At 44.3% G+C, this 25,854-nt stretch overlaps 1 protein-coding gene across 1 annotated transcript in view; it reads left to right on the forward strand.

The window, feature by feature from the left end:
- The window catches only part of LOC147662925 (uncharacterized), a 468,727-nt gene that overhangs the window by 392,529 nt on the left and 50,344 nt on the right, over positions 1-25,854 (forward strand). The window contains exons 17-18 of the mRNA XM_086950793.1: positions 3,195-3,280; positions 11,989-12,106. Coding sequence (XP_086806919.1) covers positions 3,195-3,280; positions 11,989-12,106 — 204 coding nt within the window. The remainder of the gene's footprint in view (positions 1-3,194; positions 3,281-11,988; positions 12,107-25,854) is intronic.

Below are 25,854 nucleotides of genomic sequence, written 5' to 3' on the forward strand. Positions count from 1 at the left end.
GTATAGATCCATCTCCTATCTGTGGTTTCCAAGTCTGTAGGTATGGGACAACATTGCTGTTTTTAAACCTTATCAGCACCAGATCGCCAGATCTCTCTTTTCGAAGCGGACCCAGCCATCCCACCCTTCTAACACAATGTATTCTACCGTCGATGTCAGGGGGCAGGGGTCTATTCTTTGTTAACCAAAACTGTGCCTTATTCTTTAACTCCTGTTGACTTTCAGTTTTTCCATTTGTGAGCTCAGGCACACCAGAAAGGACACACACAAACGGGGCAGCCTCCGGTGGTAAATGGATGTGATTTGATTTTCGTGGCATGTTCCCCGTATTGGGAAGTGGTCCTTTGGGTGGAATGGTTACTTTATTCGGCACCTTTTCAAGGGAACAACTATGTGTTGTTATTGGTTTGGCGGGAACTTTCTCGATGGGTGGAGTTAGCAAGGCTGGGACTGCCTCTCGAAGTTGATGGTGATGGATATTACTTTGGGGAGTTGTTAAAGGGGTTACGATGTCGCGTAACGGCTGTAAATGATTGGGGCCTGCCAAACTTTTTAGGAGTAGCAAGTTTGTCTTGGTCATTTCCTCTATTGCCCCAATCCTGTCCCCAAGATTGTTCATACTTTCTATTAAAGGGTGTATCACAGAGTTAATCATAGTTTGTAGCTGGGCCAACAAGGTTGGTGACGTTAGGGATGGAGACAGTTTTTTCTGCTTTACTTGGGTGCCTGTGTGTTTGTCCACTGGTCGTTTTCTTTTACCAGAGGGTCCTAGAGAGACATCATGGGGATCATGTTACCTGTATCAGGTGGGCAGAGGGAAGTACCCAAGAGATTTCCATAGGGTGGAGATAATGTACTGGACTGGGGGCTTGTGATGACTGTAGGCCAAAAGGATGCATTAATATGCTCCGATGTAGACTTAACAGCGGCATAGTTGGATTTGCATAGACTATTAAGTTCCTCCAGAAATGATAAATTTGGTGATACGGCAGCTGACTGTGGGGGAGTAAAAACAGTATTGGAACAGTCAGTAGACAATCGTTCTCGTTCTTGGACAGTAGATGGTGTTGTGTTGATTAAGTAGTGGACCATCGTCCCCTTAGCCATGTCCCTAGTCAAAGTAGGAATTTTTCGGCCCCCCTTAGAAGACATAGCGTAAATAGCAGCAGGCACCTACAGGGCAGGGAATGTCTTAACACTGGTTTTTTACCTCGTTTAGTTGCACAGCCAGGGGGGGTAGCCCACCCCGGCCTCTTCTGGCCTATGATGGTGCCGCCCTTGTCCCGGGCTTCTCCCGGCGCCCTCCCGCGCAGCGGGGTCTGCGCCTTCTTTAAATAACTCACTGATAGGTAGTCTAGCGGGTGGGCGGGGCCGGCAGGGAGAGCAGCCCAGCTGGTCCCAAGGGCGCGCAGGGACTCCTGGTCCTTGGAGTCCCTGCAAATGCTCGCAGCCCTGCCGGTTACCAACAAAGCACCCCTGAAATTCTATCCAGATGACGGCTGTGTCAGGGGGCGATGCGGGACCCGCGCAGCGGGTCCGGCGAGGTCCCGAAATGCCAAGTCTGACAGGAGGAAGTGGGAAGGCTCCAAGAGGCGCTGTGTCCACAAGCAGCGCGATGTGGAAGGGAAAGCACTCAGTCCCAGGTGCAGGCAACTTTTAATTCAGGAGCGGGCGGGAGGGGCCGGCAGGGAGAGCAGCCCAGCTGGTCCCAAGGGCGCGCAGGGACTCCTGGTCCTTGGAGTCCCTGCAAATGCTCGCAGCCCTGCCGGTTACCAACAAAGCACCCCTGAAATTCTATCCAGATGACGGCTGTGTCAGGGGGCGATGCGGGACCCGCGCAGCGGGTCCGGCGAGATCCCGAAATGCCAAGTCTGACAGGAGGAAGTGGGAAGGCTCCAAGAGGCGCTGTGTCCACAAGCAGTGCGATGTGGAAGGGAAAGCACTCAGTCCCAGGTGCAGGCAACTTTTAATTCAGGAGCGGGCGGGCGGGGCCGGCAGGGAGAGCAGCCCAGCTGGTCCCAAGGGCGCGCAGGGACTCCTGGTCCTTGGAGTCCCTGCAAATGCTCGCAGCCCTGCCGGTTACCAACAAAGCACCCCTAAAATTCTATCCAGATGACGGTTGTGTCAGGGGGCGATGCGGGACCCGCGCAGCGGGTCCGGCGAAGTCCCGAAATGCCAAGTCTGACAGGAGGAAGTGGGAAGGCTCCAAGAGACGCTGTGTCCACAAGCAGCGCGATGTGGAAGGGTTAGTTTAATACTGAAAAATGCAGTTTCACAAAGTACAGCATTTTTTGTGTGTGCATAAATATACAAAATGTTGAACAGTCATTTTAATAAAGTAAAATCCACTTTGTCACCACCAACAGTCTGAAAGATAATTCCAGATCACATAACAGAGATCCCTTCTCTTTTTATGTTCAAATGACAGTTGAAAAACACACTAAAATAAAATGTAAGATAAAATGTAGGATCATCTCCCTGAAGTTTCCTTAATGCACTCTAACCTCCTTACAATTTATATGATCACTATAAGACATATGATACTTGAATCATTCTTTTCTTTAAGATTATATCATGTCTTTTTAAATTCATGTAAGGCGAATGTTATTGCAATTGTTTCTTCAAACTTATTGTACAGCGCCAAAGGCTGTATAAAACCCTCAAAGTAAATAAATCAAAACAATAAATGATGTCTCAGAAAGCATGGAATTTTTGTAGTTGGGACTGGGATCTTTACTCTGTTAATACATGATATCTGTTTCCATGAACTGAATGGGATGACTGTATTTATATGGATATTGATGGGTCTATAATGAAGTGTTTTTCTGCTTAAGCTGATCTTTAAAGCCCCTTGTTTTCCTTTATGGGCTGGCAAACTCGAATATAGATTTCAATAATTTCAATCATAGAATCTTGATCTTGGAGTGCATTTGAGCTCCACCTTATGAGAAGTGTTAGGCATGTTTGATCCCCAACAACAATGACCTAACCTAACAACGGGGATTTGTGTAATTGTTGCCTCGGAGTGTATTTATGATGCTTTTGACCTGAATTCTTTGTTACTCTTCTTGCTTGGTCACTTCGGGTCACATTCTGATCTTTTGTTCTTTGATCAAAGCAGGTAAGACACATTTCCCTCTTTTTTCTAAGGGCATTTCAAGTCCACTTAATATATGTTTTCTTCATTTTTACAGCTGAATGTGTTTTCCATGGTGAGACATTTCCCGATGGAGCAGAATTCAGCAGGGATGGGGATAAGTGCTCCTCCTGTATATGCCGGGTATGTTTTATCATTGTTTAAGTTATGAGTGTCCATTATCGCTCATCACAAAGAGTAATTATCCTGACCCACTATGCTCCTACTGTATTTACCCAGTTTTTTTCACTCTGTCAAATATCCCTGTATTATGCCATCACTATTTTCTCAATCCAATCTTTATACTCCTTTTTCCCTTTCCCCATTATCCATTTATGATACTGTCCCTTTCCTTCTCTTTATTCTACTTTCAATTACTCTCAAATTTTATGAACATATAAATGAAATGAGGACTGTCAGTCTAATCCAATCTCCTCGTGTTTCCACAGAACCCATGATAGTTGAGTAAACACTACAGGACCTCTCACCTGTCTCCTATTGAGCACTACTAAGGTTTTTTTTTTCATGAAAGCCCAACCTTTTTTGGGAAATAGCTCATGCGTCCATGCTGGTGACAGTTACAAGCATCTGCAATTTCTTGCTACGGCTATCTCATGCATGCACCACCACCATATTCCTTACGTTCCCCACATCTGCTGGAGACTGTTTTATGCACAGCAAAGTCTACCACCACTACTCAATGTAGCCTCTCCCATCTGCCAGAATATGCGTCATGGATCGCTAACCTGTGCAAGAGGCTCTACCACTTCAGTTCTAGGATCCACCATCCATCCATTATAGCAGCTGCTATATGAATCTACCATTACTTTTGCAGGATGTTTGATGAATATACCCTCGCTGCTTCAGACTATTCCATGCATTTGCCTGCTCAGGTGAAGGTTGTTCCCTTCAAATATCTTGTCTGCTAAAGGTGTGTTCTAGGCACCCACCACATCTGCTAAACAATGCCCAATGAGCTTGCTACATCTGCTTAAGATTGTTCTACACACTCACCCCTTCTGCTAGTTCAACACATACACACCCTCGGTTAAGGCACTTCCCTGCACCTACCACCTCTGCTGAAAAGGATGTTCTAAGTGCATACCATCTCTGCTTGAAGCTGTTCACTGCACATTCAACATGAGCTCAAGTTGTTCCAGCGAGATTGTTCTGTGCCCACAGAACTTCTGGTAGAAGCTATTTCAAGAATCTTACAGGTCTGTTTGGCACTGTTACATGCACACAACACCGCTATCATCACTCAATGGAACTGCTCATTATAGTCAGTATCCATGCAAGAGGTTACTTTATGTGCCCAAAGTCTTCACTATTGGTTATTCCATGTATCTATGCTCTCTGCTGGTGGCTTTTGTATGAATACATTCACACTACATCAAGTATTCACCTCCTTGGAAGGAGTCAGTCCCATTCAGCTTCCACGTCTGCTAATATATTATTTTAATGGCCCGCCACTGCTGCTGAAGATTGTTGCATGCACCCATTTTTCTAAGACTGTTTCCTGTGCTACCTCATCTACTAAAACTAGTCATCCGCTTCACTGTTTGTTGTTTCTGAATTCAATCTCTCGGCTGGAGGCTGTCGTATGACTCACACCTTACTGCTGAAGGCTGATCCATATATTACCTCATTCATTCAAGGTTTTTTCTGTAGCCAGGTCATTGTTCCATGAATACTGGGTTTCCTGCCATTTTCAGAATGAAACTAATATGAATTTTCAAGCAATGCTTAGGTCCATTATCCACTAGATGAGTTCACACTATCATCTTGTTTTTCATGAAACTCTATATGTGGGCATTGCATTGTCCACAAGTGTGTCTTGAATATCTTGACCTGAAATATGATGTAACCCCCATATGCCCTCTTCATATTTTGTTTTTTATTTAACATTGAATACTGTGTGAGGTAACAAATGTAAGGTAAATAAGTTGTTTCTTTTGTTACATGAAACTATTATAGATCCACATATTGTGCATCAACTGTTAAGCCATATTTCTCACCCTTGGAGGCAGGCATATATTTTTGGTAGTATGCAAGCACATTTCTTAATCTTGTGTGTGCTGTTGCAGCTTCTTCTCTAGCTTGAAAATATATGTGGCTTAGCGAATGTGTGAACTGATAACAATGTCAGAATTTAACACATATCAGCTATTGATGTTAGCAGCAAATTCTACCATTGCGGTGTTATTGCTTGTAGATGTGCTCTTCATCTAATATCTACTGTCCTATGAGCTAGTGAATACAGTTAAATGCAGATTACAATCCAGCATGAATTCTCTTGTGAACCTGCAGAGAGGACTGCTAGTAGCCACTTGCAGAGTAGTTGTGAAAGGTGTCTTGTATGCTTGTTTGGACCAAGGCATAGACTTCTACCGTAGGCGCAGTGAGTCTCCTGGCTTCTTTTAGGATATCCTTATATAGGAGGGTTAATTCTACACATTCAAAATCAGTGGTCATGTTGCTGTTGCCAAATGCAGAAATTGTGGGTCTTGGTTGCTCTGCTTCATCATCAGAAAACTGCGGTGCGTCCATACTTGCCAACCATATTAATTTAGGCTGATGGTTACTTTTTAGCCCTCGCTAATACCTACCAATTTTGTACAAGTCCTACAGTTTTTGTTTTAGCAAGGCCCACCTGCATAATAACACCTCTCTAGACTAAAACTACTAAAACTACAGCATGCATCCACCACCTCTGGAACAGGCAGCACTGTGCACACCGTTTTTCTAATGGACTCAGTATCATCCATAAGCACTTAACTCCCCAGCTAGGGGGTACACTATGAACCACGCGCCTCTTCTGGAGGCTGTACACACTCATCACCTTCTCGAGGGCTTGCAATGCTCACACAGTCTTTGCTGGAGTTTATACTTTGCGCCCACCACCTCTGTAAAAGAGCTATATTATTGAATTGAATTTTATAGGTTACTTATAAAGCGCAACTGTCGCTCCAGAAGGAGCCTCCTGGTGCTAAACGGATAGAGGCAAGCCCAGACCCTGATCGTGAGGCCTAGGAAGCTATCTTATTGAATTGAATTAAATAGGTTACTTATAAAGCCCAACTGTCGCTACGGAAGGAACCTCCTGGCGCTAAACGAATAGAGGCAAGCCTAGACCCTGATTGTGGGGCCTAGGAACCTAGATAAGGGCATGACAAAGTTCATCTGAGGCTCCAAAGATCCAGAACTTATGGATTCCCTACCTCTGCTGCAGTTGTTAAATGCTCTCATTTTTTCTGCAAGAGACTTTAATATGCACCCACAACTACTATGGATGATCATTGTATTTACCAATTCCTCTGTGCTGGCTGCAGGTCCATTGCATCTGTTCTGGAGGCTGTCCTGGTCATCTGTTTCACTGTTTGTTGTTTCTGAATTCAGTCTCTCGGCAGGAGGATGTTTCATGTGGCCACCACAAGGGCTGGATTCTGTCGTATAACTCACACCTTGCTGCTGAAGGCTGATCCATATATATACCTCATTCATTCAAGGTTGTTTCTGTAGCCAGGTCATTGCTCCATGAATACTGGGTTCCATGCCATTTGCAGAATGAAATATGGAGCTGCTACTTTAATCAGCCAATCCAAGCAGCACCCGCCTGCACGTTAAAGAGGGAACAGTGATCCGTCTGCAGGCGTGTGAGGTGAGTTACAGACCAGCTTACAGCTGGATGCCTGGGATGTCCAGGGGACCCCCTTTGTCCCCTTCAGCGGATTGCCCTCAGGGGGCGTACTGACAGTGTGGCACCTTTTTGTGGCGTACTGGCAGTGCTCCTCCTGATGACTTCTTTGTCTTTGCGCCCAGGTCAATAATATGGTGCGGGCTCAAAGGCAAAGAGACTGCCTCATTTGCATGAGGCCATGACACCATGCAAATTAGGAAATGCCCTCTCAAGATAGTGCTGGTGCTACATGTGCACCATCACTAACAGTATTACAGAAAGGGCATAACAAGCATATGCAGTCCCTTCTGTAATACTAAAGTATACTGGGGTGCTCAAAGCGGGCGCACATTGTGCTCCCAGGGCGCTTTTTGGAATGTTGCCCCAGGGTCATATTTTACATTGTACCTTGGGGGCACAATGAGCATGTCCACCTGCTTTTTGAGCCTCCTGGTCACAACGGTATTACACAATGGTATTACAGAAGGGGCCGCAGACGCTTGAGCGGCCCCTTGTGTAATACTGAAAGCGCTAGCTACGAGTAATACGGGACATTTAAGGCAGCAACATACAGTCCAATCCCATGCAAGAAACACATGGTGGATTATGGGTGATGAATCAGGTTACAGAGCTTGGGGTAAATACCTGCCATGGCATCGAGTGCAACCGAAACCGCTACAAACGCTGCTCATCCCGCAATCAGGTAAACAAAAACAATGATATAGTAATCAAAAAAGTCTTAACTATTGAAAGCTAGTGGGTCGGGGTCCCCATCTGTGGGAGAACCTCTGCGTCCCCACCCATCTGCCCAATAGTCTGTAGTTTCTCCAGTAGTATCCTCAATGTCTCCAGGTCTCAATCAGCTTTCTCATGCGTGCAAACTATGCGTAGGCACTGCTCCTCTGCAACTCCCTATTCGCTCATGTCTGCCATCCTCTTGGGCAACCTAGGGGGCACAGGTTGGGACCGATGGATTGCAATGTGGTGCGAAGCCAGGACCAGTCCCAAGATCGCAAACTTATATTGCATCTTGGTCCTAGCTTTGGGGACCTGTAGAACCTCAAGGAGACAATGCTTAATCGTTGGCTCCATCTGAAGTCCTGAGGTTTCCGGAAGTGTCTTCAACACTCCCAGGGCTCTACTGAGTTGACATTGTGCCGCTGATGAGCCACAGTGCATAGATTACAACTAGTGAGTGTGAGTGTGCCTCATATAATTTAGATCTGTGCACTAACTTCTGTTAAAGCGTAGATCAGAATTATGAGTTTAGGGGTTTTATTGCAGTCGGTAAAGGCTGGTTGTGATAACATTGTCATTCCCAGGATACATTTCAGCAGGTCACACCTACGAAACTTCACAAAATGTATCGAGGAAATATGCTTGAAAAATGCAACGACAAGCTAATTATTGGTGTAGTAAGCATCAGTGCAGGCAAAACTTGTACTAGGCGATAATCATCATACACAATATAATTCGGCTCCTTTATGTCGCATTATATTGTGTGAGATCATTATCGCACTGGACACCTGGAAACTGTTGATGAGGCCCGTGTTGTTCATTGGTTGGCTCGTTTTTGGTTCCCCACAAAGGAGCTGTTATGTATGGGACTGCGATTTCCAACCCCTGTGCGAATCTTTGTACAGAGTGCAGATTTGCGAGTTGTGAGGAGTTTACTACACCTGGTATTTACTGTGTGCAATAAATTCCGCAGCCTTTGTTACATTTCCGCATGTCGTACTTGCTTGAATTTATGGAAGGAAAATAGTACAGTATTTACCATATATTTCACCAAAATCTGGTATTATAATTATTCCCAAAAACTCAGAATAGTGGCAATTTATTGCACCTAATACATTCTGAACTCCGGAGAAGTTGTATTTTGCCAGGTGTAATACACAGCACTTTACTCCAATGGCACTCGTAATGTGAGTATGCATCACCCAGGGATCACCCAATTAGCACACCAAGATAAAATCCCCTCGCTGTCCTCCTGCCAGGGATCTTCCACAATTAAAAAGTAATGTTTTACCCCTGTAGCACGTACCTTAGAGATTAACAAATCATCACTAGATGGCCCAGTACTGGCAGTCACTCGTTCTGTTATCAGGCAGCTGGGTCTTCGATCTTGCTCTCTCTGTTACTGCTCCTAACCAATGACCAGTGTCTATTCAGGTAACCCTCAACACTCATATATTTTCTTTATTCATGTAAGTTTCGCTATTTCTCCCCTTGCTTTTTCTTAGCAGCAGGATTTCCTGCTGGGGGACAGTATGTGCTCTACAAATTCGAAGTCATTCATTCATTCATTCATTGTTCTCTATGGCCGTGTTTGCGTTGTTTATTTTCATGCAGTACCCAGAGCCAGCTCTGGGAATGGGGGCGCTGAATGACCTCAGTGGAGTTGGGAATAAAGGGAACTGTCGGTCCACCTTGACTCATTGTCTAGAGCTGAGTTGGTAATTTTCATACCAAAGATAATTGTGAACAGTCGCTTTTTTGGCCAATTGTTAACAAATGAACACAGGCAAGATTTCTTTAAAACGTGTTTAATGTTAGGTGGAGTGCTAGTTACATCAATAACTATTAGCCATCACACAATAGTAAAGCTATTTTGTATATTTTTAGCATTCGGGGTATCAGGGTGCCCACACCTGCTATGCTACTGGCCATTTATTAGCACTGAAAAATCTTGACATAGTCAACGTATGGAAGGTGCCCATATCTAGGATAAAAGTGGACCTTACCCACCTTAAGGATAGTAACACTTGGAATATCGCAGGCATTCATGGTATGCCATGGTAATACATTGAGTATAAATCTTTGTACATGTGTGGCAGTAGTACACTTTTTACCTCTGGCTTTTTGACAATTTGTATGGAATGCTGTGCTAAAAATGCCCAATTTCCTTAAACATTTATTGGTGCAGTAGAGTCTCGAACACCACAGCGAAGTGTCAACCTAGCTCTTTTGCCTGGGGGTGAATGCTTGATTTGCTCTGCACTCCATCCATAATCTGTGTGTCTTTTACTTGCTCACCCTAAGTGCGTCTGGAATGTCCAGACCTGGTTCAGGCTGGACCGTTCCCACGAGGAACAGGGTCAAGACTGATTTGCATATGACTGGGTCTAAATTGGGGTGGCATAGTGAGAAAAAGAACAATGAATTTAACACAGATCTCTCGACTGGGGGCGAATGTTTGATTTGTTCTGCATTCCATTCATCTTCTGTGTGTCTTTTGCTTTCTCACCCTAAGTGTAATGGGTGAGCCCATACCTCCCTGGATTCAAGCTAGCCTGGCTGATGATGCCCCCAAACTGGTCCCAGGATGCTAGTTTCCAGTCCAGAGAGGACCTGGCTTGGCCGTTCAGGCTGGACGGTTCCCATGGGGAACAGGATCAAGACCGATTTGCATATGGCTGGGTCTAAACTGGGGTGGCATAGTGAGCAAAAGAACAATGGATTTAACACAGATCTCTTGACTGGGGGTGAATGTTTGATTTGCTCTGCATTCCGTCCATCATCTGTGTGTCTTTTGCTTTCTCACCCTAAGAGTGCCGGGCAGGCCCAGACGTGGGTCCCCGGACTCACTGTGTCACTGACAGTTCGGGCTAAAGTGTTCCCTTTTGCATATGGCTGGGCCTAAAGTGAGGTGGCATGGTGAGCAAAAGAACAATGGATTTAACCCAGATCTCTTGACTGGGGGTGAATGTTTGATTTGCTCGGCATTCTGTCCATCATCTGTGTGTCTTTTACCCAGCTTGGTACAACATTAAAGTATTGAAATATTTTATGACTGCTGCTTCAGGTGCCGCGATCCTTAAACAAACGTCTGTGGATAAACTGAAGTGGAAAAGCCATATTTCGAGGTATATGTTTTATGCCTTCATCTCTTTTAACTGTCACCAGCTGCCACTACGAACTGAAAACACTGCACTGTTCTGTTTTCTCGAGATTAGATGAGTCAGTAAGGTGGTTCCAATGCTCAAAGGCCACTATTAGATCGTTTGTTTCTCATGATCTCAGTTGGTTAAGAAAGCACATCATTATTTCCTCTTATCTAGACCCCTTTTCAGCAATGTATTTTTTTTTCTATGACGCGATTGTTGGGGCAAATGTCTTGTGATTTAACTTCCAGCTAAGGGCACGATAACGAGTTTGGTGATGTAGGAGCCGCCCGCTACACCACCGCCCCACACCGCAAAACAGGGCTGCTGGCCTCCTGCCAGATTGCGAGTTTCCTTGTGGTCTGGCTTGCAGTCCTTTGCTGTTCCCATAGCGGCGCCTTTCAAAAAGGCACCGCAAAGGGAGCGCCAAAGCTCATTCCTGCACGGAACGAAATGTAATATGTTGTGCATTTCATTCTATGAAGGAACTGGGGGTGCACACATACAGAGGGGGCACACCATGTGCCCCCCTGAATGCACCCCCATGCACAGAGGCACGCCCAGAGTTTCCTCACTTCTACCCTTTCCATTGTGAGATCACTACCGTGAATAGGGTCGCAGTGCGGAAACTCGTGATATGCTTGGCGGTGCCACAGTGGCACCACCAAGCATGTTGCATTCTCACACTGCTGTGCCACCACCAGGGATCACCGATCCCTGGTGTTTGCCGCGGTCCCAAAACGGTCCGACCTCAGTATTCGTAATATGGCGATTGGACCACTGGTGTAGCGGTCCCCGACTGCCACCGCACCTCCACGACGGGGTTGGCAGTCTGATGGACCGCCAAACTCATAATCAGGGCCTAAGTCACCACCATGCTAAATAATGTTTTGGAAATCCGAAAAATCCTTCCTCTTTTTGGCCACAGATTTTTGCGAAGTATGTGAGATGTACAATTCGGGAAAGGGGTCTGATGAGCATATTTCTCAATTTAAGAACCATGTGTGAACCACACCGAAGCATAGAGGAATTTTGCACATCACTTGAAACTGTGATAATCAAGCTGCAACATAATGTTGCAGGTGAGTAACTGGTATCTAAATTGTGTGACTTGCATTTCTTTCTGCAAGTGCAGGAAATTCCTCCACTCATTTTGGGTATGTAAAGAATGTATCATATCCAACGCTCGCCTTCACAAAGGCATTAGGCCTGAAAGTTAGTGAGAGGGGCTGATGTTAGTATCTATTCTATCACAGGACGATTGTTTATGGTTATTTCTTCCCTATCAGAAAGGTGAAGTGGAATGCTTTTTTGCTCCCTGCCCTACATTGGATTGCCCCAGAGAGGAGTGGCTGCTGGAGCCAGGGCAATGCTGCTTCAGATGCCAGGAATTCCTAACTGTGACAGGTAAGAGTTCAGATCACAGAAACATTATGTGACCATAAATTATTGTTTGAGAGCTAGTTAAAGAGGAAGTGTTCAGGTGTCTCCACATTCCCCTAAATTTGATTGGTATTTTCTTCACTTTGGCAAATAAACAACTGGCCTGGATCAAAATGGCATTTTGGCATCCATAAAGTAGTACTCCTGTAGCACTCTTTTACCTATTCTGACTTTCTTTGAAATTGGCCCAAAACATTTAAAATGGAAATAGTCAAGGAATCGTCATATACAAAAAGTACAAATAGAATGGAATTCTACCTCCTTTGCACTGTTATTAAAAGGACGTTAGACATTTTAGGACTGTGTATTAAAGGCTTTCAAAAGTATTTAGAGGAGTACTCCTGTAGTACTTCTTCCCGTGCTCGTAAATGCTTTGTAAAACAACTACTTTATTTTCTAGAGTGGTTTTTAGCTACATGTCTATAGTTTATTTATTCTTTTTTTATTGCAACCACGCAGTCAGATTTGCCTAACTTGAAGGCTCAGTCTCTGTCTTTACCAGGGGTAGCGTGTACACACACACAAAGACACACACATGCAGACATAGAGAAACACAAACACACATGCAAACATTACACCAACATTAAAGCTTTATTAGATTGAGCATATGCATTTCATTATAAAAAGTATGGTTTACTTCTTTTGTTGTAACGTTTCATAACAAATGGAGCAGACCAATGAGATTTGACATAACTTTTTCCAATCAACCAATCAGACATATAAACTTTATCATTCTATAGACCCTGTATTCAGCATAAGCCTTCCTACAAAGCAGCCATCAGGCAGGTAGTCATAAAATTACAAATATGTGCAAAATTACTGTTGACAAGGCAAATTACATAACCCTTCCTAGGAGGGTCAACAGCAATTACCAAAGTCAAATCTTTTACCCTCTCGTGTTTTTTTATAGGTGGTGATCAACAACAAAACCTTTACCTACTATACTGTAACCTGTGAAATTCTGTGTAACACAGTACCTGGGTAAAAGCGTTTACACAATTTAAAAGCTATCCACCCTACCTTATCTGGTGTACTCAGATCAGTATGGATTTATGTTGGGCTTTAGCGCGCGCCACTGTTTTAGATGGGGCCATGTGGCGTTGTATTGGGCCTCAGACCTTGATATCACTCTGTCCCTTTGTATGAATGAATGAATGAATGATACATTTATAAAGTGCTGGACTAACACCCGGAGGGGTATCTCCATGCTATAGACGAAGGTATGAGGACTAGATCAGGCTATCAATTGTTTTCAGGAGTTTCCTGAACTTCAGAAAATGCAGGCACTTATGTAGGTGAACAGGAAGCGAGTTCCAGTATCGAGGGGCAAGATAGGAAAAGGTTTTGCCACCCGAGCGAAGTTTGTGAAACTGAGGGATAACATGCAAAGCCTTCTCTCCAAAGTGCAGAGATGAACTGCTTGCCAGGTAATGAACAAGTTTTTCTGCGAGAATATGGGACCTGTATCATTAATTCTTTTGTGGACCAAGCAGCAGATTTTAAACTTAATTCTTTTATGAATGGGGAGCCAGTGGAGGCGTCTTAACAATGGGAGAGATATAGTTCCAGGGGGCATATTTAGAGCCAGACACGCTGCTGAGTTCTGAACAACTTGCAACCTGTTCAGCGCGGCGTCGTTTGCTGCTGCCAAAAGGACATTATTGTAGTCGAGAAAACTGACTACCAGGGCTTGAATCAGGGTCTTACGTACTGATAGAGGTAGGAAAAGAAACACTCTTCGTTAAAGCTTCGGCATATAAAAGCAGGTCCCTGAGGTAGTTGCTATATCATCTCTCATAGATAGGGAGTGGTACATATATATCGGCATTAAACTGGAGAAAATTCTTCGCCATCCAATCGGAAATTGCTTGCATGGCTTCAGCAAAAAGATGTTTGTCGCATCCAATTTGTTATCAAATGAAAGAAGGAGTTGGGTATCGTCCGCACACGAAAAGGGAACAAATCCATATTCTATAATCCTTTTTGCAAAGGGGGCCGCGTACACGTTAAATAGTGTGGAGCTGAGACACAAGTCCTGCAGCACCCCCTTAGTGAGAGTTTTAGTAAAAGAATGAAACGGTCCCAAATTAACAGTCTGTGTGCGTTGCTCCAGAAAACTTCAAAGCCATTGAAGAGCAGGCCCCTCAATACCAATCTCAATGAGTCTTTGAAGTAGCTTATGGTGGGATACAGTATCCAAGGCTGCTGACAAGTCCAACAGCACTAACAGTATTGCCTTGTTATTGTCCAAGGAAAGTTTGATGAAGTCCGTGACACCAATGAGGGTGGATTCGGTGGAATATTTTGGTCGAAAACCAGACATCTAGTGGTCCATGCAGGCATGGAATTCTATATGTTCCATAAGCTTCAGGTCAATATATCATTCAAGAAGTTTGCTCAGAAGCTGAAGAAGGGAAATGGGCCGATAGTTGGATAGCTCTGCTGAAGGGGCATTGGCTTTTTAGGTCTCGCTTACGCAGCGCGCTTGCGTTGCATCGGCAAAAGGACCTTTAGCCAGCCAAAAACGTGCACGCGTTCCATTGCCTTCAATGGCAACGCGTGCACGTTTAGTGATTCACTTGCGGGAGCAAGCGCTGTTATATGGTAGCAATTATCGCTCCCACAAGTGAATCACGTAGGCCCCCTTCCTCCCCCCTGCTGCTGCATGAGGCGCACATGCTTGTTTTTTAAAGCCAATGTGCTTTATTTAAGAGAATGCAGCATTTAAGGCCTTAACTAGCTTATTTGACTCCACATTTACAGATAAGTCAAAGGTTGACAAAAGACTGAACAGACAAAACAAAAATAAATCACCTTTCTGCTTCTGGCAATTCACTTAACTTCTAGTGCATTGTAACAATATCAGACAATGCGTCTGCCTTTGAAGTGATAGCAGCTGCAGCCATTTCAGTATTTTTGGATAAGGCGAAATAAAATCAAGTAAACAAGTAGCAGGTGAGGCCTGTACTCTTGTCCAAGGGATCGGAATCAATTAAAAGCCTCGACATGCGGCGCTGAACAACGAGACTGGCAGCACATTCAGTGACTCTGCAGCATTTCAACTCTCAGCCATGGCACGTCCACAAGAGACTCCTACGCATCAGATTTGGGAAGGAAAAGGGTGGCGGGGGATATCTGCAGTTTACACTATGGTGATTTTCGCAGCCTGAGAAAGTGTAAGGTGCAGGATTCCAGTGTACCCAATTCACAGCCACAGTCAACAAGGGATAACAAGTTAGGGGATCCATACTAGTTTGCTTCTTACGATTAGCTGGGCATTTAATTTAAGGCTATTTTAACTAAATATGCTGATTATTTCAGAGTCAGTACAAAAAAGAATTAAGTATACTTAAGGTAAGGATACCTTTTAGAGGGCTGACAAAATCAGTACAAAGTATCTATGCGAGTTGACTGGATGGACGTCTATACATTGTAATGGAAAAGCTGTGTGTTGTGGCAACAAACCATGCTAACCTGGGTTCCTCGGAAAGAGTAGTGAGAAAATCAAATAGATAGTAAGTATTCCAGTAATAGCTTGATATAATGGCCCCAGTTAAAGAAAGAAAATGAAAATTTACGTTTGCCAACCACAAGGGTAACTTTACATGTGTCGAGTTGAAACTGAGGAGGCAGACATAAATAAACACAGAACTTCAACACGTGACTAGGACGCGCTTTATTACCATTTAAAATCACTATTGTGACGAGAGTTGTTTCCAGTCTACTAATCAACACCTATGTTTATTTATTTATTTTAAATCCAAAGAAGAGGGCAGAACTTTCTCTGTGTCGTTGTCATACTTCGCAAGCCCACCACTATTCGATGCTGCTCTGAATGTTCATGGTAGGCTTCCAGTCTTAGCAGCAACATGGCATGTTCATGGCTTTCCTGTGCTCTTTAAGCATCCGAATATAAACAAGCATTTGCAATGCAATAGGCCTCGCATTTACTCAAGTTTGAGCTATGGTCATTGAAAATAACAATGCCTTTTATTTTTGTTTTCGTTTTAAAGCATAAATAAAAGTCATTGTCATTTACAATGCCAATAGCTTAAAGTTGCGCAAATGCAAGACCTATTGCATTGCAAATACTTGTTTACAAATTGGAAGCACTTGAGCTGCTTTCCATACATGGGGTAATTTCCCCTCACTTAGAGATAGTTTTAGTAAAGCACAAACTGAAGGAGCAAGATGTTTTTCTAATAAGGCAAATATTCTAGCAGCCATAATGTCGATAGGAGAACCTGAACTCCTCCACTTTGGAAACCTACAAGGGTGAAAAGTCTGCTAAGACGGCATCTTTCATTCTGGGAGCTGAAACGAGTGAGGCGAGCCGGGGTCTCTAGAAAATTTGTTGTATATTTTGTTGATTTTTTCTTCAAAGAAATTGGAAATATTGTCACATAAAGCTTGAGAGGCAGGGGTCGGATTAGTGCAGGCAATTGGGACGTAACTGCGCGCTTGGCTTAATTCCAAGGAAATATGTTTTTTTCCGAGCTATCTTAATGTTCTTGTGGTCGAAGGTTACAGCCATTTTATACGTTTCCTTCTCTGCCCGCAATTGAGTTTTTCGCCAAATCCTTTCCAATTTCTCACAATTTAATTTCTCCCAACGAAGTACTGGAGTGAACCTGACTGCATGTTTTCTTTGGGAATTGGACTGTTGTTTCTCATGTGGAGTTAGACTATCCATAGCTGCTATTGTAGCTTGATGGAGTTTGTTGAGCTTTGTATTAATATCCACAGGTTTATCAAAAGTATTAGGTATCAACTCCATTGCGAAAGCGTCTTCTGCAATCTTGTACCATTGTCTCTCACAATTCTCAATGGGAGTGATAGGGGTGTTAATCAGTTGGTTACTGTTAATCTGAAAATTAATCAAAAAGTGGTCAGACCAAACCACCGGAAAGGGTGGGGGTTATATGGGATGAGTTATTGAGAATAAGATCTAGAGTATGACCTGCAGAGTGGGTAGATCAGGTATTAATCTTTTCCAAACCTAGGGAGGACATGCCTGCCAGGTACTGGAGAGCGTCCACATTCTTTATACTTTCACTATGGATGTTAAAGTCCCCTGATAAAAGAAATGGTTTATTAGAGATGACATAGGGAACAATAATTCCCATGAATTTTACCATTCTCACTTTGTGAGGAAACCATCTACAGCCTATTCTGTAAAGGTTTGAAGACTTGAAATATTGACTTAAAAATGTTAAAAGTAGAAAAATCATTACGGCGGGAGCTACACATACAGCTTGCAGCTCAGTATTCCTACAAAGTTACCCACACTGTGACACACACAATGGAATTACAGAATAACAAAGATAACAAGATTACAAATATAAAATAAGATTGAAATAAAGAATAAGGCAAGTAAACACGCCACTAGCCTCAATGCTAGTTGGCTTCACCAAAGTGTTCAATACAGTTTCTTGGGTTTTTACGGATGGAGTGCTTTGCTCGGCCTGTCCTCACTGCTATTTGCTTTGGTGATAGAGCCCTTGGTGCAGCTTATATGCTGCGATGCCCAGGTTTGGGGTTGGTTTTGAGGGACTGGCCTTCAGGACCGCATAGCGCTGTATGTGGATGATATGCTTCTGTCCTTGAAAAGTCCACAACATTGTAGACCCCATTCAAAAAATGGGAATTATTTGGAATTGATAGCCTTGAGGATATTTGGAGGGGAAATGCATTGATTCAGTTTGAGACACTGGAATCAGAATATGACTTGGCCGATACAGAACGGTTTCAATACCTGCAGTGTGGACACGCCTTGTGTAAATATATCATGGAAGAGGAAACACTGGCGTAGTACTCATCATTGGAAGACAGACTACTAATTGACCACAAGAAAATTAAAGCCACCTCACTAACATATAAGAAAATAGTATATAACTCTCCTAACCCGTTGATCTCCTGAGAGGAGCTTGGGAATTAGATGTGGGACTCCTGGAAGATGAGGACTGGGAGGAGGCAGTGCAAAGTCCTCATGAAGTGTTGGTGAGGGCCAGGCTCTGTCTAATCCAGTTACTTATCCTCCATAGGTCATATAGGCCCCATGACACAGCTGCACCGGTGGGGTTGAGGACATCTCAATTCTGCGCAAGTGGATGTGGGGAGGTGGGCTCCTTCTTCAACATTCTTTGGGATAGCAGGTATATTGACCAATACTGGAAGGAAATAACAAGAATAATGGTGGAAGTCGCTGAGGAGGAGATCCCACTAGAACCACGATGGTTAATATTGTGTGTAACGGGTGAGTTAAAGTGGCCCAACTATGTAATGATTTGACTGAAAATAGCGGCTATAGTGGCAAAACTGAATATTGCCAGGTAATGGGTGGCATCTAGATCACCGGATATTAGGGACTGAGAAGAGGATTTAGACTGGTGCTCAGGGGCATGGAAGGTAACTTATGCAGCTAGAGGGTGCCCAAGAAAATGGGACAAAATATGGGGGTAGTGGAATATGTACAGAGGAATTTAAACCAACATGTACGTTACAAGGGACTGTTAAGGCGGGCAATGGAATGTATATGAAGATAAGGATTGCCGACTCTCAGGGGTACGACAATAACAGCTGATGTGGGTTTGTGTAAATACAAATAATATGCTGTATTTACGAGAGGAAAAGAATGTGTTCATTTTTAATGTAGAATTGTGTAAGAAATTGTACTGAGAGTAATCAATTAAAAAGATTTTTTTTTTTAAAACCATTGTGGACCCGTTGTCTGACATGTCGGCTGTATGGTTAGGCGTCCAGGCTACGGGTTAATGCTTAGTGGAGGTATAGGGGGATGCTCTGAGATGGGTTTGGTGAATCCATATATCCTACTCTGCATAATTCTTTTAAGTATTTGGGGGTTCACATGTTCCCTCTTCCAGATTTGGCCTGGGCCTTTAACTTCGGGTGGCCGTACCTGTGGCGTGATCGTGACCTCAGCCGCTGGGCCAATCTGCCATTGAAACCCATGGGCCGTATTGGCCTTTTTTTAAATGGTCTGTCTGCTGCGCTATTTGTACATTCTGGGAAACTATCCCTATTCCTGTCCTCTCAAATAGCTCCGCTCCTTGACTGCTAAGCTAACTAACTTTGTGTGGGCTGTTGGTAGGCACAAGGTAAAAAAACCAAAGGAAATGATGGACGGAGCGTTGACAATACAAGCACTCACCCCCAGTCAACTCATCTGGCTTTAATCAATCACCGTTCTTTAGCCCACTCTGCCACCCCAGTTCAGACATGGCCATATGCAAATCAGTCTGACCCTGTGCCTCATGGGAACAGTCCAGCCCAAACTGCCAAGCAATGCCTTCCCTGGACCTTGAAACAAGCTACAGAGGACCGGTTTCTGGCATTTTAGCCGTCTTCAGCCCGGCTTGCTTGAATCCAGTGGCAAAGTGAGCAAGGGACTAACGTTTGAGCATACCCTGCCAACTTATGGCGAACAAAGAAAAACCAAAGGAAATGATGGACGGAGCGTTGACAATACAAGCACTCACCCCCAGTCAACTGATCTGGGTTTAATCCATCACCGTTCTTTAGCCCACTCTGCCACCCCAGTTCAGACATGGCCATATGCAAATCAGTCTGACCCAGTGCCTCATGGGAACAGTCCAGCCCGAACTGCCAAGCCATGCCTTCCCTGGACCGGAAACAAGCTACAGAGGACCGGTTTCTGGCATTTCAGCCGTCTTCAGCCTGGCTTGCTTGAATCCAGTGGCAAAGTGAGCAAGGGACTCCCGTCTGAGCATAACCTGCCAACTTATAGCGAACAAAGAAAAACCAAAGGAAATGATGGACGGAGCATTGACAATACAAGCATTCACCCCCAGTCAACTGATATGGGTTTAATCCATCACCGTTCTTTAGCCCACTCTGCCACCCCAGTTCAGACATGGCCATATGCAAATCAGTCTGACCCTGTGCCTCATGGGAACAGTCCAGCCCGAACTGCCAAGCCATGCCTTCACTGGAGTGGAAACAAGATACAGAGGACCGGTTTCTGGCATTTCAGCCGTCTTCAGCCCGGCTTGCTTGAATCCAGTGGCAAAGTGAGCAAGGAACTCACGTCTGAGCATACCCTGCCATCTTATGGCGAACAAAGAAAAACCAAAGGAAATAATGGACTGAGCGTTGACAGTACAAGCACTCACCCCCAATCAACTGATCTGGGTTTAATCCATCACCGTTCTTTAGCCCACTCTGCCACCCCAGTTCAGACATGGCCATATGCAAATCAGTCTGACCCTGTGCCTCATGGGAACAGTCCAGCTCGAACTGCCAAGCCATGCCTTTCCTGGACCGGAACCAAGCTACTGAGGACCGGTTTCTGGCATTTCAGCCGTCTTCAGCCCGGCTTGCTTGAATCCAGTGGCAAAGTGAGCAAGAGACTCACGTCTGAGCATACCCTGCCAACTTATGGCGAACAAAGAAAAACCAAAGGAAATGATGGACGGAGGGTTGACAATACAAGCACTCACCCCCAGTCAACTGATCTGGGTTTAATCCATCACCGTTTTTTAGCCCACTCTGCCACCCCAGTTCAGACATGGCCATATGCAAATCAGTCTGACCCTGTGCCTCATGGGAACAGTCCAGCCCGAACTGCCAAGCCATGCCTTCCCTGGACCAGAAACAAGCTACCGAGGACCAGTTTCTGGCATTTCAGCCGTCTTCAGCCCGGCTTGCTTGAATCCAGTGGCAAAGTGAGCAAGGGACTCACGTCTGAGCATACCCTGCCAACTTATGGCGAACAAAGAAAAACCAAAGGAAATGATGGACGGAGCGTTGACAATACAAGCACTCACCCCCAGTAAACTGATCTGGGTTTAATCCATCACCGTTCTTTAGCCCACTCTGCCACCCCAGTTCAGACATGGCCATATGCAAATCAGTCTGACCCTGTGCCTCATGGGAACAGTCCAGTACGAACTGCCAAGCCATGCCTTCCCTGGACCAGAAACAAGATACCGAGGACCGGTTTCTGGCATTTCAGCCGTCTTCAGCCTGGTTTGGTTGAATCCAGTGGCAAAGTGAGCAAGGGACTCATGTCTGAGCATACCCTGCCAACTTATGGCAAACAAAGAAAAACCAAAGGAAATGATGGACGGAGCGTTGACAATACAAGCACTCACCCCCAGTCAACTGATCTGGGTTTAATCCATCACCTTTCTTTAGCCCACTCTGCCACAAACGATTTCCACCTAGAAAATTAAGTTATAACTGAAGACACTTATGCTGCTTAGGCTTAAACATACCAATTGATTATCTGTGGTTTCTGAATAGTTAGGGAAAGATAGAGGTAAAATTGTTAAATATATGCATGTATGTTTTTTATAAAATATGAAATAATTTATTGTGAAGAATATGGATCAATTTATCATGTACTAATGATATAGAAGAAAAATAAGAAATTGAATAAAAAAAAATATTTTTATAAAATATCAAGTCTTTTTTTATGTGAATAGAATCCAGTTCTATGGTGTAAGCGCTACTTGGTGTATCCTTAGCACTATGCCCGGTGCATAGCATTTTCCAAGCAACCACACTGCATTCTAGCCAGCCTCCTACAGCACAATCAGATTTAGTGTTATCTATTCCATCTAGCCCGGTACGTTCTCCCAGTACCTCTATGGTCACCACTAGGGGTCAGAAGTCCAGTCAGGCTACAGGTGACGAAGCGCCCCTAAAAAAAAGGAACGCTAGTGGGCCCCAAAGTCCAACCTTTTGCCTTCCAGAGCAGCCAAATGTATGGTAGTTGCAAATGATAATAATTATGATCAACAATCCAAAAACACGTCAATTAATATATGCCCTCCCACTGGTACTATTGATCCGCTTATCCCACCTAATATGGATGAGCTTTGTAAATGGATAGAACTGAAATTTTCAGTTCTGATCGATCCCCTACTCAAGAAGTTGAACCAGATTGAAGAAAGACTTAACAAAAGGGAGCAGGGTATTTTTAGTAGCCCTCCAACCAATCTTAATGGGCAGAAGGGTGGTGGGACTGCAATACTATTGGCGAGGGTGAGTTGAAATAGTGTCAAGTGAAACTTCAATCAATGCATGCTGTCCCCCACCTCCAATAGTGATAATCCCAGAGGTAACCCAATCTACTAACTCACTCCAAGGAGGTACATCTTTGCCATCGACATCGCAGCAAGGGAAGAGTGGTATTAGTACATGGTCCTCTCAGCTTCATGCTGCCAGCATTCAGAAGCCCCTTACCTTTTTACAATCCCCCTGGAAGCTACACCATACACATTTGTTTTGGCTAATGTTCCAATTCTCTCTTCTAATGCACTGTAGCACTGGTCAGCATTAAGGAACAAAGCTCTACATTTACTAAGTAATAGGACTGGCATAAAAGATCATATTTTTTCTGAATTCAAAATGGTTCGCAGAGTACCCTGGGTCGGGAAATCATACAAGTCTCTACCCAGTGACTGTGTGGCCCTAAGCTTTAGATCGCCAATCCTGGTTCATGCATATACTGGAGGGGGCCGGAACTGCTTTACTAAGGTGGATGATATTAACATCTTTCCCTTGGGTTTTTTCTACCACCCAAACAGCGTTTTTTGGTGCAGTGAGAGTAGGGGGGCACCCCAAGCATATGGCCAATACAATCATCCGGTCACCACAAGTAATCGTTTTGAAATCTTTACCTCCTTGGAAGACATAGATTGACTTGGAACATCAGTTTGTCCTGTTCTAATTGCAACTCAAGACCCTAAGGCCAGCCAGGGTCTGACTTAAGATTGTTCACTCTTGATCCTGTTGGACCGTCTAAACTTAGGGTTGGATCAAAGGAGCTGGGTGTATATGCCTGTAGTCCAAATATTTCTGGGGGTTCTTGTCGAAAAGAGGTGGAAACGAGAACAGGGTTGGAATGCGAAAGGTCTAACTAAACTACCTCTTATAAAAACTCCCATACCATCTAGCACTCCTAGCTTGGTAGCTATGGATAACGATCATGTATATAACCACCAAGCATATAATAGTAACACAACTCAAGGGCATACAAACCCACACATGTCTATAGTTTCCTGGAACATAGCCGGATTATCCTGCAAAATCACCTCAACTGAATGGTCAGGTTATATTGATACCCATGATGTTTGGTTATTTCAGGAAAGATGGTCCTTGGTCCAAACCTATCATCCTGGTTTGTTTAACCTCTCAAAAGCTGCCCTGGGGGGCCAGAAAGGTAGACCCCTAGGTGGACTTACCTGCTGGGTTAGACGGCAAGCTGGTTGCATGGTGGAGGAAGTACACATTGATAGTCCGACATCATGGCCAGACGGCTTCGGATGGCGCAAGAACCTGATGTTCTGATTATTAATGTTTATGTAAGGGGACTGCCGGGTGGCAGAGGATCCAACGTAGTTACCCTCCTCGATAGCTTTTTAGAAAGTCAGCGGGTAGATGTAACTTGATAATAGCAGGCGACTTTAACTGCTCCTTCGAGCCATTGGACTACAATGATGGTAACCTTAGTACAGAGGAGGATGCACAGTGGAATATTCCGCAATTAGATTTATGCCCCATCAAAAAATGGACTGAGGCCGCACTACAGTTAAAAGGGTTGTGTCTGGAAAGAGGACTTAGGGCATTTAACAGGAGGTTGCAGTCTGACAGAAAGGGCGCTCATACCTTTAACAACGGTTTGAGAAGTCGCCGCCTAGGTGACATATTTCTTAAAGTAGAATTCTGGGCATCACTTTTGGATATGTCGGTGCAGGAGTGGATCAATAGTGACCATAACCCGCTGGAACTACTACTGCAGGCACCAGGTTTATCTAATATTAATAATAGAGCTGCTGAGTATGTTACAGAGAGTCAGATGGGCTAGTATATTTTGACAATGAAGGGGATCTGGAACAGATGAAGGCAATGGTTGCTCGCTCGATTACCATTCTCCATAATTGCGATTCCCAGGAGGACATTAACATTACTGTCCTCCAGGTTAACAATGATTTATTTAAGAAGCTAAAAAACGTTTTCATCAAAACTAATAAACAGAGGAAAAAATCCTGCGCAAAGGCAGCTTCCTGGTATAACAAATCTTTTAGAGAGGCCTATACGTAGTGGAGAAGTGTGGATCAATGGAGTGGAGAAGTGTGGCTCAATGGTTAGAGTGGCAGACCCTGATGCAGAGGTCTAGCCTGGGACCAGGGTTCAATTCCCCGCCTTGGCGTGTCTTGGGCTCAAAATTCCACAGACCTGATAATTCTCGCCTCGGTGCCTATTCCAATCATGGAGTCCCACTCTGTAACTCTGGGCAATAGCTTGCTTAATCTCCACAACAGCCCCCACATGCCTAGCCTCCACCTTGGGGGTGCTCAGGAGTGGACGCCTCACAGGGAAAGCCAGGATGGGTTCCACAGCGGTATTCGTACAAGCACCTTGAGACCCTTGCAGGTGAGTAGTGCGCTATACAAGTATCAATTTACATTTTTACATTTATACGTTAATATCAAGGGCCATTAGATCAAAAGTCATGGGTGATATCAAAAAGGCAAGGGCCAGTTATAAGAAACCCCAACTGCAAGCAAAGAAGAACTGGAATGAGACCTGTTGGCAAGATCTGCTTGCCAGTAAAGGGAAAAAAATGGTACAGTTTTGTCAGCTTGTAAAATGGGGCAGTGGCGAAACAACTCAGATACCAATTAATCATGTTGCTCCCGAACTGTTGGCTTCACATTATGAGGCACAGTTTACTGCTAATAATTGTTGTGCAGACTTATTCCAATGGCCTGCCCCAACCACCACCCTATGTTTCCGAGAGGTAGGGCCCCAGGTCCTGACTGTATACCAGTGGACTTGTTCATGTTTGACAAAGAACACTGTGTAACCTACATAAAGATTCTTGCCAATGCTATAGTCAGTGGTGCTCCTATTCCCAACACATGGTCTGGTGCTGAAATCCTACCTACATATAAAAAGGGAGATTGTTCACTACAGGCCAATAAGCCTTATGGACTCTATTCAGAAGGTTGTTGCCAGGTTAGTTTTAGGTAGAATTCAGGCCTGGATAGAAGAGACATATATTCTGACACCACTGCAGGCGGGGTTCCGAACCTACATGAGTACCATAGACAAGGTTTTTAGGTTTGTGCTCATCTATTGGCAGGTAGTTATTATTGGAGGGGGCTCAATCTACGCAGCTTTTATTGACCTCAAATCCGCATTTGATTTAGACTCTCGTACTAAAATGTGGAGAGCTTTTATGGACATGGGGAGGCCATTGGAATTGTTGGCCATTTTAGTAAAACTGCATGATTCCAGTTATGCACAAGTCCGCTGGGGAACGCAGGGCAATGTCACAGATAGGTTCCGAGTCTCTAAGGGGGTTCGACAAGGGTGCATGTTAGCACTGACCCTGTTTTATTTATTCATCAACAGGGTTGTCCGGTACTTTTCCACTCACCCTACAGATGCTCCAACATTAGCTGGTATGAAGATACCCCTGCTCATGTTCGCGGATGATACCTTGATAATATCAAAGACTCAAAAGGGTTTGCAAGCTGCTTTGTCCCGCTTCGAAGTGTTTTTTCCGCGACCATGAGCTAGTGGTAAATGTGGAGAAAACAAAGTTTATGGTGCTCCACAAACATAAAGCTATAAAAGGGAGAGTGTATATGAATAATGTCCCCTTGGATCAGACCGATGTATTTACATACCTGGGGATAACACTAGGTAGGAAATTA

The sequence above is a fragment of the Lissotriton vulgaris genome, unplaced genomic scaffold, assembly GCF_964263255.1.
Source record: "Lissotriton vulgaris unplaced genomic scaffold, aLisVul1.2 SCAFFOLD_919, whole genome shotgun sequence".
Taxonomy (NCBI): domain Eukaryota; kingdom Metazoa; phylum Chordata; class Amphibia; order Caudata; family Salamandridae; genus Lissotriton; species Lissotriton vulgaris.